Here is a 12588-nt window from a genome sequence, read left to right as displayed (position 1 = left end):
GGGAATGGGTAGTGACCTGCCTCCAGCAAAGCTAGCCATGAAGTCTGTCCATACCATCAGGGTATCCTTCCCCCCCTGCAGCCCACAGCTCCAGCCAGGCAGACTTCTTCTCCTCATCCTTAGGCCTCTTGTTTACAGGTCAATCCCAGGGAGAGCTTGGGGGACCGGGCTCATTCCAGTGATTAGACAGGTCCCAGGCCAAGTGAGGGGCTGCAGGGCCTGGCAAGGATGCTCAAGGTGGCCAAATTGGATATGCCTATGTAAGCTGGTCATGGCAGGTGCCCTGGGTAGTCCATGGAGAGAAGCAGGAGCTTCCAGATGTTCAGTCAGCCTTAAGGGATCAGATATGTTATGCCCTGGGAGTGCTTATCCCGCTCACCAGCTACAATGGGAGCTTGAGATGGCCTGACCCATGGAGATGGCTCCATTTAAGACATCTACCATGAAGTTGGATAATGATCCTTAAATGTGCTCTTTGCAGACAAAATCCAGATCCCAACTTGAACTGAAACAGGGTAAGTGCAGATTGCTGCCCTGAAACCCTTGGGAAGGGGTAGTTGCACCTGCCTTGGGGCAGACCTGTGAGCCTTCACTGTTGTCTGGTGGGAATGCATTTTTTGAGCAGTTTAGGCTGTAAAAAAGGAGCAATAAACTGAGAAAAATAGATGTTTGCTGCTGCTTTGCTTTTGTGTCCAGATGTGCGGGCCTGGGGACCAGCTCTCAAAGCTGGAGAAGAGGCAACATCTGAAGGCTGGAAGCAGACCCACCCCTCCTCCTCCAGCTATTGCATCCTCCCGATTGCACAGCAAATGAATGAGCCCATTTTAACACGGTCCAATGATTGCTGCTGCCACGGAGATGTCTGGACACTGAGTCATAGTTTACTTCTTATTCCTGCTGCATCATCCTTATTTTTTGATTCATGGACCACTCTGTGCATGAAAGAGCAAACTGTCCTTTTTGATCTCTTTTACTTGCTATAAAGATTTGCTCAACGAATGAGGTCTTAAAATGGAAACATCCCTGGATACCTGTGTTGAATTGATCTCCAGTCGGAAAGAATGTTCCCTTTTTCTCTTATTCACTCAAATATCCAGGCTGCTGTTCTCTTGCACTGAGAGCTGGCAGCAAACACTCACCATCTCCTTGCTTCACTGCCACACGCAGGCACCCTTCTTCTAAACAGGCTGAACCACACCAGCATGGGAACAAGCAGCCGAAGCACCAGGGATGGCAGGGAGGTGTGGAATAACCCTTTCCAATGAAGCCTACACACCTATTTCATTAGTGGGATCACCAGTCTATTTCCTTTTTGCAACCCAGCTAAGTGAGAACAGAGAAAACTTATTGCAAGAAAGAAACTGGACAAGTTGCTGCCCTGATAGCGGAGCCTGATGCACACAGAAACCCACCATAGCAGCCAGGGAAGCCAAAACCAACCTCTCCCACTGACACAGGCGGAAAGAGCGGGCAGCTCTGCTCAAAGCCACATGGTGAAGTGGGATTTCAGGAGGCACTGCAAAACTGATGGCGTAACCATAGCGTTTGGGGATGGCTAACCCCTAAGCTTGTGTGATTCAGGTCTTACAGAATGAAAAAACTAGGCAAAAAGTCAAACGCAAAACACTGCATCCTGACTACCTGTGCACTTACCTTTGGGGTTATGAGTTTTCAGGGGGTCGTTCTCTAACTAGAAACTTCTGTTTAATGGAGGTTGAAAAGCCTCGCGTGATCCCACAACTCCAGGAGGTCAGAAGGTTAGAAGTCCCTATATAAAGACACAGCGACTGACAGTGAAACCTTCACGTAACAGGGAAGTTTCCATGCTGGTAAGGTTGGTGCTCCCAACTCACTCTCATCTTCAGCGTGTCACCTGCACTTGGAGAAAGCAATAGGCAGTGACTGCCCTGCAAGAGCCCCAAGGGCAGGTCTGGGGCCAGGGCTAATGCTGGAAGCTGAGGCCACATGGCAAAAAGGTTCACCCTGACCTGAATGGCAGAGACAGAGGCAGGCAAGGATTTGCTGTGGCTGCACAGCTGTCTGGTGGCAGAGCAGAGCTGCCCTGTGCCTTCCCATTAGCCCATGCTGTCTCTCAGGTGTCTGGAAATGACTAAGTGAATTTAAGGGTGTGCCAGTTTGCAAATAGATGGAGAGTCTGGTGTTTGGAAATCTCTTCTTAGCTCCTTCTCCTGCTGCTTCTTGCATCAGCCCCCAATCCTGACCCTCCTCCTCCCCCAAGCCACAATGTGGGAGGTGCACCCTGAGGTGCCCTTTGGATTGGGGTGCAGGTACAGACGTTGGGACAAATCCATGTCAGGGAACCCCAGGAGAGGGAAAACATCTGCTCCACAGAGCAGAGCCCAGCCTGCCCAAGAGGTGCTGAGGTTCTCAGAGGAGATGGGCATCTCCGACAGCCTTGGCTTTCTGGGGGTTAAGCCAAAATCCTGCTGGGCCAGATGACTCAGAGAGAAGGTAGCAGGGGAGCGCGGTGGCATGGGGGGAGAGGCACTGAGCAGTGACTCAGGTTCCCCCATCCCTTCCCACTTACACATCAGCACATTTATCCTGCGTTGCCATCAGCATCAACTGCATTCACATCGAAGGGGCAGGCTGGGATGGGAACAGGGCTGAAGAAGGGTATGCTGTGCGGAAGGGCCGGATCCTTGCCCACCACCAGAAAGGCTGCCTGGAGTTATCCCAGGGCAAGGAAACAGGGCAGGACTGGGACAGCATCTGGGACTGCACACTTGTTTAATAAGTGCTCCCTCTCCTGGGCCGTGGCCACACTGTCCCAGAGAAAATTGGAGTGCTTTGGCAAATTGGGAGGTATCTCAGGCTGGATAGACTCCTGGAGTGGGGCAGGGACCTTCCCTCAGCTCCAGACAGTCCCAGTTCCACATGGGAACTGCTCCCCAACTCCAAAAAGCCCTGGGCACTCAATGAAGATACCGTGTTTGAACGTCCCCATGCTGTCTGTGCCCACCAAGATACAGCATCATGCTCTCCCTGGATAGAAGCTCATCTTCTCCCTTAAGCCCGTCCCTTGGGGGCCTAAGAACTGGGGAAAGATTCTGGGAAGAGATTTGGCCATTCAAAATCATGCCAATACAGAGCCCAATGTGATTTAGAGGAATCGGCTATCACCAAGGGCGTTTTGTACTGTGCTGGGAGCTTCTGAAGGCCAGAAGGGAAAGTCTGTGTCAGCTTTCCATCAGCCTTCAACTCCAGGGGCTTCAAGGGCAGAGGAGATTTAAAAGAAAAACAATAAAATGCAGTTTTCTTCAAAGAGGAAAAAGGTGGAGGATGTACCTAAGGGATGAACAGAAAAGGTTTCTCCTGGATAGCTATGACTCAGAAATGGCATTTTCTATATTCTCATAAGGGATGTCAAGTCAGTGGTAATTTATTCATGGCAAGCTGATGCAGTTGCTATGGAGAGCATAATAGGAAGAAACTCTTTTTTAATGCATAGTGCGTTGAGGAGGAAAGCATTTGTTGAAGATAAAACCTCGGTGTGAGGATAAAAGTGACAAACGGTGATTAGGAACATTAAAAAAAAAAAAAAAAAAGCTGTCTGCAAGCACTTTCACCACAGCTGTGAGATGCAGGGTCTGATCTCGTCCTGCTCACCTTCCCTCCAGGTGGGCAGAGGACCGATCCCAGCTCAGGGTTTCCCATCCACCGGACACCAGCCCAGGAGGGTCCAGCACTCCGGGAAGCAGGTCTGCTGATGGGGTCTGTTGGTTTCGGAGCAGGCAAGAGCCAGGAGAGCACGTGGTTTTGGGTGATTCATGGGTTGGGTTCACCCGTCCTGTGGGGATGAGGGTGCTACAAGACAGAGGAGGGAGTCGGTGCAGATGCCCAGAGCACTGTGGTGCTGCATGGCGGGTTCCTGCGTGTCACTGGGTACTTAAAATTCAGGTCTCTCTCTGTTAGGCCAGCCAGCAGCCTTTTCACCTTCAGGGGAAAATACACACAAGGTGTATTTTCAGACCCAGCTGGTCACCCATGTCCTTCCCTCTCCAGCCATCACAGCATTTCTTCTCCCTCCATCCCAAACCTTCCTCCTCCAAGCACTGCTTTCTCTTCCTCCCCTCCTAACCATGAGGGCTGAGATCACCTTTGCTAGCTTAGGTTGTCCCTGTGTCCCCAAGATAGTGGCTGTTTGGCGCTAGTCCCCCTTTTGATTCCTTACTAATCTTTCTGATACAGATGCTGGACCCGAGTGTCCTCTCCACAGCAGAGCTGTGGCCGGGCAATGCAAGCATGAAGGGCTCCATCAGAGCCTGGATGCGCTGGGGATGACTGTTGGGTAATATGTGAAAGGGATCATCCTTGCAAACATGAAAGAGCCCAGAGAAACACTGGCAGGGGGGACCCCTGAGTGATACCCTGGCCCAATCGTGCTGGGGACCACCACAGAAAGCCATGAGCACATACAAACTTCATCAGCGCAAACATGGAGGAACTCAGAAAACAATGGCAGACTGGGGATCCCCAGTAATGTACCCAGACAGACACGGCCACCCTGTCCAGGCTTCTCCTGGGGTTGTCCCAGGAGAGGCTCAGCCTCATGCGCTACATGGGAAACCCATCAAGGTGAGTCCATGGGAGCTGCTCTCCAGAGCACCTTCCCAACACCCCAGCAGACATCACTGGTACCCTGGTAATGACAGGGCATCTCACACCACATCTTCTGGACTTAACAGTCCTGTCCTCAGCCAGCTCACTGTCTCATGCAGAAGATGACCCCCCTGAATAAAGTTTTTGGGACTCCTGGCCTCAAACAATGGCATCAGACCTGTTTGCTGCAGTGCACGTATTTTATGCTAGTCATTATGGCATTGTGATGACAAGGAGCGAATGTCACAAGGTGCTGTACAGAAGGGGCACACAAAGATCTCCAATCCAAGCAGCTCTGCTGCCTGCCAAAACAGGGGAGGTGGAGGCAGGAGCAGAGGGAATCCATGCGATAACGTTGGTGATGGCTGGTCTGTGGGATGCCACACAAGAAAGGCTGAGAGTGACACAAGTGATTTGAGCTTGGCTCTCTGCTGTGCTAAGCCAGTGGGCACTGCAGCTGCCCACTGCCAACACGTGGCGAAAAGGATGCGCAGGAAGGGGCTTCCCTGGGCACAAGAGTATTGGGAGATCCCCAAAACCCTCCTGAGCCGTCTACCGTTTGATTGACCCTCCTTGGACTCAGGCGCAACTTCTACTGATCAGTAAGAATAAAACCCGGTGGCGACTTCTCCTTCATTCATAAGCCTGCAGGCAGCAGTAGCTTTGCTCAGAGCGTTCAGCGTGGAAAGTGAGAATCCCACAGCTATCTACGGGGGAAGGTAAAGCCCCAGGGATTTTATTATGGGCTGCGCTTTATATCCTTGCTGCGGAAGGGCAGCACCTCCTCAGGAACAACGAAATACAGTGAAGCCAAAGGGACAGGGGCAGCCCCTCGGTGTTATATGTGCCTAACAAGCAGGAAGGTGGCTGATGACATCACTTGCTCCCTGGAGCCTGTCTGTCATTTGTGTGACAAAATGTCATATAATGGGGAATTCTCAGTCAGACTGGGAAGTCAGCCAGTGCTTCCCCTTGGAAACGTCTGTCTCCAATTATTCATAATGATAATGAGCTTTAATTGTTTGAAGTGCTGATCCTGGTGCCCAGCACCTGCCTCAGACTGCTCTCCCTAAAATTGTAGGGTTTTTTTAAATTTCAGACAGCACAGTTCAGCCACTGGAGGACAAGGACACACAGGGCTTCGCAGCTCTGCTTGTGTGAAAGAGCAGGCCACTGTCGCTTCCCAGACAGACTGCCCCAACGCCCAGCTCTGCAGCAAGTACTTGAAATTCAGATGTGCTGAGACCTTCCTGGTTGCTTGTCCAGTGGGTTCCCGTCCTCTGCTGGGGACCAGCAGCTCCTCCAGCCCAGGGGATGCAAGGGTGGGCAGGAATTTTCCAGAGAGGATCCCTGCCTGCTGGAGGAAGGGCTGAGTCCCCTCACCTCGCAGGCAGGCACAAGCCCCACTCCCAGGCAAGACTTGTCCCACTTCCAGGCAAGAAGGTCTTGCCAAGGTCCAGAAATTGCTCCAGAATACCAGGTTTAATGTCTGACCTGTCAGGATGGGAACAGCCCCATGATGACCTCGGGATGGACAGAGGGGAAGTCACCTGTCACTGACGGGACCGATTTGAACCTCAGTAATAAAAGCCAGGCATAGTCACTGCTTTGCCTTGGGTCATTTGTCTCTAAATGAAGCATCTCTCATATAACAAATGGTCCCTTCCTGGGCCATACATCTTCTTGCTGTTTAAAGTGCCAGACGGATCTGGCAGCCTTTCCCCAGCTCCTGCTGGTTTATAATGAGCAAGGGGTGACGTTTGCTGGAAAACGATTTCCCTGATGCAAGTCAGGGTTGTAACAGACGTGAAGACTTCTCCCCCTAGAGAGTCATACACTTTTCCACCAAGCCAGAGGTGTTTCAGCTTCAGTAGCTCACAGAAATGCTCTTGTATGTTAAGCCAGTGAGGAAGCCAGAGATTGACAGAAGCAAACATCAGAGGGTGAAATGTCCTGTGGAAGGAGCAGACCCCAAGGTCACCATCATCTGTAGGTTTTCCCCCACCTGGCCCATGAATACCACCCGTTTATTTTGGGCAATGGACCTCGTTCATATGCCTTGCTCTGGGGAAAAAATAAAACAAAAAAACCCATTTAATTTTTAGCGAATGGTAGACCTCAGACGCACACAGAGAAGGAACCATGGGCAGTACAGTGATCAAGCATCCCTGAGGACGTGCCTCAGTTTAACTGTCTTTCCATCTGGTGTTTTGAGAGAGAAGGAGCAAGCTCCTGCTGTGAGCTCTGAGACAGTGGGATGTGGATGTCGGGGGCACTGAAATACCTGCCCAAGACAGCAGAGATCACAGGACACAGGGGCTAGTTTTCAGCAGAGGAAGAACCAGAGAAAATGAGAGGAAGGGAAAGAAATCTGCATTTGTTCAGCTTTCCTTTAGTGCTGAAGAGTCCTGGTCCTGGGCACAGTGGTCAGTTCCCCTCACTGGCGTGGGGGCATCACCCTACTTCAGTTGCCAAGTAACCGCCCGAGCACCTTCCAACTGCCCTCGGCAACCGTTCCATGCCAACTGGCCACCAACAGCCGGTGGCCACAGGCACGACCGGGGCAAGGAAGGTCCTGGGAAAGCAGAGATAACAGGCACCCAGGGGCTCATCCCCTGCCTGGCTGCCTCTCCCATGCACCACTAAGCCCTCAGGCCTGCAGGGCAGCTCATGGGCTGACTTGGGAGAGGAGCAGTGCCGGGAGGACCTGGGCTCTTTGGGCCCTGCTGGTGGCTGGAGAGGTGGCCACCATGGACGACAAGGACCTGTTGGCCTATTTCCGCATGCAGTACAGGCAGAACCTCCTGACCTTGCTCAGGTGAGGGGGCTCCTCCACCCACCTCCATCTCCTCCATCCTCCTCTCCTGTCTCCTCCATCCCTCCTTCCCCCACCGCGGCAAACTCCTATCCCTTATCCGAAGGAGACTGAAGGAGACCTTCAGTCTCCTCTTGTACCTCCCTCCCCCAGCCCTGTTCCTCCCTGTAACACCCCCTTGCTCTGCCAGTGGGATCCCCGCTGGGGAGGGGTGGGGATGCCATGCTGCCAGATGGGATCTGAGACAGTGTTGGGTTGCTCTGCGTCTCAGGTGGGGTGACGGGGCAGAGCAATCCAACACCCTGCCAAGGTACTGGACCCGGTGTGTAACCCTGAGAAAAACTTCTGTGGCAGGAAACTCAGACTGACAGAGGAGGACTCCCTGTCTCCATTTATTCGCCTCCAGGAGAAGAAGAAACAAGCCCGACTGATGCAAAAGGCTCTGGAGGTGAAGGAAGAGGTGAGAAAGATGGGAGGGTGCTGGGGCATGGTTGGGAGGGCTTGTGGTTTTCTGGAGGGCAGCAGCAGGCAGGTGGCTGGCTCCAAGTGTGGGCAGGCATGTCGCGCTCGCTTTGATGCTGCCAGGCCTTCAAGGAGAGGATGAAAGTCATAACCTGCCGGTGGAGGGACCTCCACGCGAAAGAGGCTCAGCTGAAAACCTACATGGAGAAATCTGGGAGGATTTTAAAGGTACACCTGTCCCTGATCAGCTCAGCTAACATGACCCCACCACCTCCTTCCCTCCCTTGGGGAGACAGTCTTGGGCCACCACATCTGTCCAAGCCTCCCTTGAGCCTGGAGGTGTGAGGAACAGGACTGGCAGGGCACGGGGTTCTGTACCACAGATGTGGAAAGCCCTGGTAGGGCTTGGGCAGGAGAGAGCTTGTCCTGTACCGGTGTGATCTCCTGAGGGCCCCAAACATCCCCCAAGAAAGGTCTCAGCCTGTCCCCACTGTTGACACCCAGGTGTCTTCCAGGGACAGATACCAGTAGGTCTGAAAATCAGAATGCCATCCCGGGTGCCTGTCTCCAAGACTGAAGGGTCAATGCAAGAGGGCTGGCCCTGTTAAACAGGGAGTGAAAATGCTTCCAGGGGTGGTCCAATACTGGTCTCTCCTCTGTGAAGGTATCTCCTCCCAGTGCTGTTGAATGACTCAGCTCTACCTTCCCTTGCCTTCCTTTCCCTCTGTGTGTGTGTGTGTGTGTATGTGTGTTGGTGGGGGAAACATCACCAGGAAAATGATAAGATGCGAATCCAAGCTCTGAAGAAAGCCAGCAAAGAGAGAGAGAGGAAGATGCAAAAGGAGAGTGAGCTTTTGAGAGCTAAGAGGGAACTGGAAACCCTGAGAAATAAGCACCAGAAACTCTGCAACAAAGTGCAGAAGTACTCCATCTTCAACAAGTACCTGGAGGATGTGGTGAAGATCTCACAGGTGAGTTTGAACATGAGAGAGACGGATCATGGCCTCGACGAGGGCCTTACATGGGTGTTAAACCTAGAGGAGATAAGGCAAGTCCAGGGAAATCATAACACTTGGTCAAACCCAGAGACCTCAGATGGGGTGGGAAGAGGTTCCCTGCAACCAAGGTGAGCCAAGGGGACCAGAGTTAAGGGAGGAGAAACAGAAAAGGAGGTGAAGGCTTGAGAAAACCAAAGAAAAACTGTTAGAAGGGGGAAAAGCACAGGGCTGAGGGGAATGGGGACCCCTTTGTGTCACTGTTTCATGTCACATTGACGGTTTGGCACAAGTGAAAAGCTGCCCAGGAATGGGAACCCAGGCAGATGTCAAAAAAGCTGTGCCCTCTCTCAAGGATGCCCAGGCATCACTCCATGCATTGTTCATACTCCTGCAGTCCCAGCTGCCCCCCTCCCATGTCTAGGTGACTCGGCGCTGGCAGTTGCAGTTGTGCTTTGTGTTTTATCAGAGCATGGCTCACCTGGAGAAGAGATGCAATATCTCCCCTTGCTTATGGCAGTGACAGCTCTGGGACTGGCACAGTGGGATGTCGTCATACAGGGAATGTGGCGATGCTCACAAACCAGCTGGAGCAACGGTCTCATCAAGAAGGGAAGATCTTTCAGTGGGGGGAGGTGTTGTCCCTGGTCAGGGCAGGGTGCCAAACAGCACAAGACTTGCAATCATGATGAGGGGAGGGCAGGGGGATTACTAACACCAGGAGCCCTGTGCTGCAGTTTGAGGAGATCCAGGAAGTCATTTGGCGCTACAAGACCCTGGTGAGGATGCACAAGGACCTGCTGCAGGCACAACAAGGACACAAGGATATGTCTGAGCAAGCCAAGGTGCTCCTGGACCAGTACATGGCAGAGAAAGAAGCTGAGATCCTGCAGTACAAAGATGAGCTGGTGCAGCTCCAACTACGTTTTGACCAGGCTCAAAGTGACGTCCTCCCCTGGGTGAGGAAATGTGGGGCGGGCAGGGGAAGATCTCCAAGGCCTGGCTGTGTCAAGACCAGCTGATGGCTCATCCCTGAGCCATGGGGTCATGGCAAGGCCCAGTAACAGCCTTTGTCATTGGAGGAGAGGCCTAATTTCATCCCTCCAAGGGGCTGTTGAGTGAAGAATGACAGACCAGGTCTGGAGCAGGTTACATCAGGGGTTAAAACAAGGCCCTCACACAGCCATCATGATCTTTCACTTCTTGCTTGAATTCATAGTCAAAAGAGATGTGCTAACCAGGCTTTGGGGAGGTCTGCCTTGGCAAAAAACCCAAGCATACTCCACCACGTGCCCATTGGGTTTGTCTAGCCTGGTCATACTCATTTCCATTCACCATTCCTTGCAGCATCATCCCTGTAATGGGGCTTCAGTGTGGCATGTCTTGCGGTCTCCACTGTTCATGGCTTAGGCCTCAGAGTGAAGTTGGTTTTGCTGATTTTTATTATTTGTTTTCATCCTTTGCACAGCATCTGCGCACCAGGGCTCACCCCTTCTTCTCCCTCCCTACCAGCCCAAAAGTGACCAGACTGGTGGTAAACTGGGCTGTAATGAGGCGCATCCATGTGTAGCCAGTGCTCAGTGTGCAGAAATGGCCTCAGCGCTGCTGGCCTCTTCTCCCTTTGCATCACTGACAGGGCCTTGCCAAATTCCCTTATTGGATACTCCAGGCTCCAGGAGTTGGGTCCCATCAGGCAAAGCTGGAAAGCACCTGGTCTGGGAGGGTGGCAGCGGGATGTGCTGCTCCCAGGGTATCAGCTAGCCCTGCTGTAGGGAGTGCAAATGGGGCCTGCAGGGAGGACCCACCAGAGTGAGGACTGCAGGAGCTGGCAGAGAGATGGGGAGGTTCCTGGGGCAAGGAGCAGCTGTGGTGGCTCCTGGATCTGCTTCCACCACACCAAGCTGAACCACCTCCAGCACAGCCCTGAGCAAGGACAGGTTCTTCCTAGCAAAACAGATGACTGTGGAAGTTAACGGTCTCCAAGCCAGGGTCTCCAGGGCTGAAGCAGCATCTTTGCTGGGGCATGTCCCCATGCTGCATGTCTCTTCTCCTCTCAGGAGACTCGCTGGGCCGACACCCAGAACACGACTGCTGAGAAAACCCTGAAGCTGGGGACCATCAAGATGGCCATCCTCAACCTCTTCCAGTGCCTGAGCATGCAGCTGAAAGCAAACCTGAACGTGCCGGTGGATGACAGCCACAGACAGCTGAAAATGGTAGAGCCAAGCCAGACCCCTTCTCCCTGCCCAGAAAGAGGAGCAGTAATGACTCTCAGCTGCCCAAAGGGAGGGGAGAGCCCAGAGAAATCAATGTGCCCAACAGACATCTTCCTTTTCACCTGGGCTCTCTCTTGGGCACGGGAAAAGGGCAGAGCACACCAGGCAAACCTGTCTCATCCGACGACGCGGAGCAGGGTGTGGGTCCCTGCGGGGGCAGAAGGAGTGGGAGCCAGGCAGGCTGGGGCAGGGGATGCAGGGGATGCAGGGGATGCAGATAAACCCATGGTCAAGGTTTGGTTTCATTCACACTTGCCCTGAATGCAGACTAACCCAAAAAAGCCATTCTGGTGGTGCAGATCCAGCAAGGCAAATGCCTTATCCTCCTGCTCAGTTTGGTTGGTGAAATTTGCCCTCCAAAAGGGCCAACAAGCTCCCCTCTGCCTCCTGTTCCCATCCCTGCTCTAAGCTCTGCCATCTCTCTGCCCCACCCTAGATTCAGCAGTTTATCCAAGACCTCACAGACATCTCTATGGAGGTGAAACAGAAGGACATGCAGAACCACCAGTGAGCAGCTATACCTACGGAGCTATACGGGACATGCCAACATAACCTGCTCTGCCAGCAAAGGCTCAGCAGGGTGGGAAGGGAAAGAGGAGGACAGACGGCCCTACAGATACTGTAGGCTCCACCATAGGTTACACCAGTGAAGTTTCATACCTTTCTGGCTCTTCTGTCCTGCATAGTTGCTGACACCTTTTATACTATTAAAAATAACCAAATATTTTAAGCTGTCTCTTCATTTCCTGGGAGGATTGGAAACATCAGAGCAGCTCCATCCCACAGCTTCACCCCAGATGCCATTGGGGTGCCTTCTCTGGCAGGTGGGATTCTGGTTGCAGGAGAGAGTGTCCCAGCAAAGCATGCAAGATAGGGAGAGCGGGCTGGGACAGGAATATAGTCTCAAATAGCGATTAGTACTAGTGTTCGCATTTGGACGTCCCACTCAGCCTAAGCTCTAAGATATTTGAGAGGGATGTCACAACAGGGTGGGGGGACTGTGCTTCGGGAGAGCTTCAGGATTTTCTACCACCACACCCAGCACATCCGTGGATGTGGATTTCTCTGCACAGCCATGTGCTATGTACTAAAACTCACCTTCCCCCTCAAGCTGTTAGGGAAAGAGTGGAGAATGGATATAGGTGAAGGATGAACCAGCCAAAGCTATCGCACCAAGCATCTAGCTGTTCATCCTGAGTGCTAACATGATGAATACAAAACAAGAGGATTAAAAATGGCTCTGGAGACACGCTGTGGAGTTCAGGCCAGGCTCAGAGTCTTTTGTGGAGGACCTTTTAATGGACCAAGGACCCAATGACATAAGCTTACAGATTTTGAGGCAAGAGACCATTGATCACATGCTCTTGCTCCTTTCTCTCCAGTAGTTACTCCTGTCCTGAGCCAGTGGATTCAGCTA

General features: G+C 52.5%; 1 protein-coding gene across 1 annotated transcript; it reads left to right on the top strand.

Moving 5' to 3' along the window:
* The first annotated feature begins 7373 nt into the window (after positions 1-7373).
* On the top strand, positions 7374-11682 carry CCDC42 (coiled-coil domain containing 42). The gene is made up of 7 exons (XM_019473007.1): positions 7374-7441; positions 7793-7898; positions 8024-8128; positions 8674-8871; positions 9633-9869; positions 10953-11111; positions 11608-11682. The coding sequence occupies exons 1-7, from the start codon at positions 7374-7376 to the stop codon at positions 11680-11682; spliced, it is 948 nt and encodes a 315-aa protein (XP_019328552.1).
* The last annotated feature ends 906 nt before the right edge of the window (positions 11683-12588 follow it).

Source organism: Aptenodytes forsteri, unplaced genomic scaffold (assembly GCF_000699145.1).
Source record: "Aptenodytes forsteri isolate BGI_AS27 unplaced genomic scaffold, ASM69914v1 Scaffold22, whole genome shotgun sequence".
Classification (NCBI taxonomy): domain Eukaryota; kingdom Metazoa; phylum Chordata; class Aves; order Sphenisciformes; family Spheniscidae; genus Aptenodytes; species Aptenodytes forsteri.
The sequence above is the reverse complement of the archived record's forward strand: the minus strand, read 5'-3'. Positions and strand labels throughout refer to the sequence as shown.

Excerpts from the sequence above, each read along its gene's own strand:
- CCDC42 (XM_019473007.1), top strand. The coding sequence starts at position 7,374 with ATGGACGACAAGGACCTGTTGGCCTATTTCCGCATGCAGTACAGGCAG. Across the intron at positions 7,442-7,792 it reads AACCTCCTGACCTTGCTCAG|GAAACTCAGACTGACAGAGG; the intron begins GTGAGGGGGCTC and ends CTTCTGTGGCAG. Across the intron at positions 7,899-8,023 it reads CTCTGGAGGTGAAGGAAGAG|GCCTTCAAGGAGAGGATGAA; the intron begins GTGAGAAAGATG and ends TGATGCTGCCAG.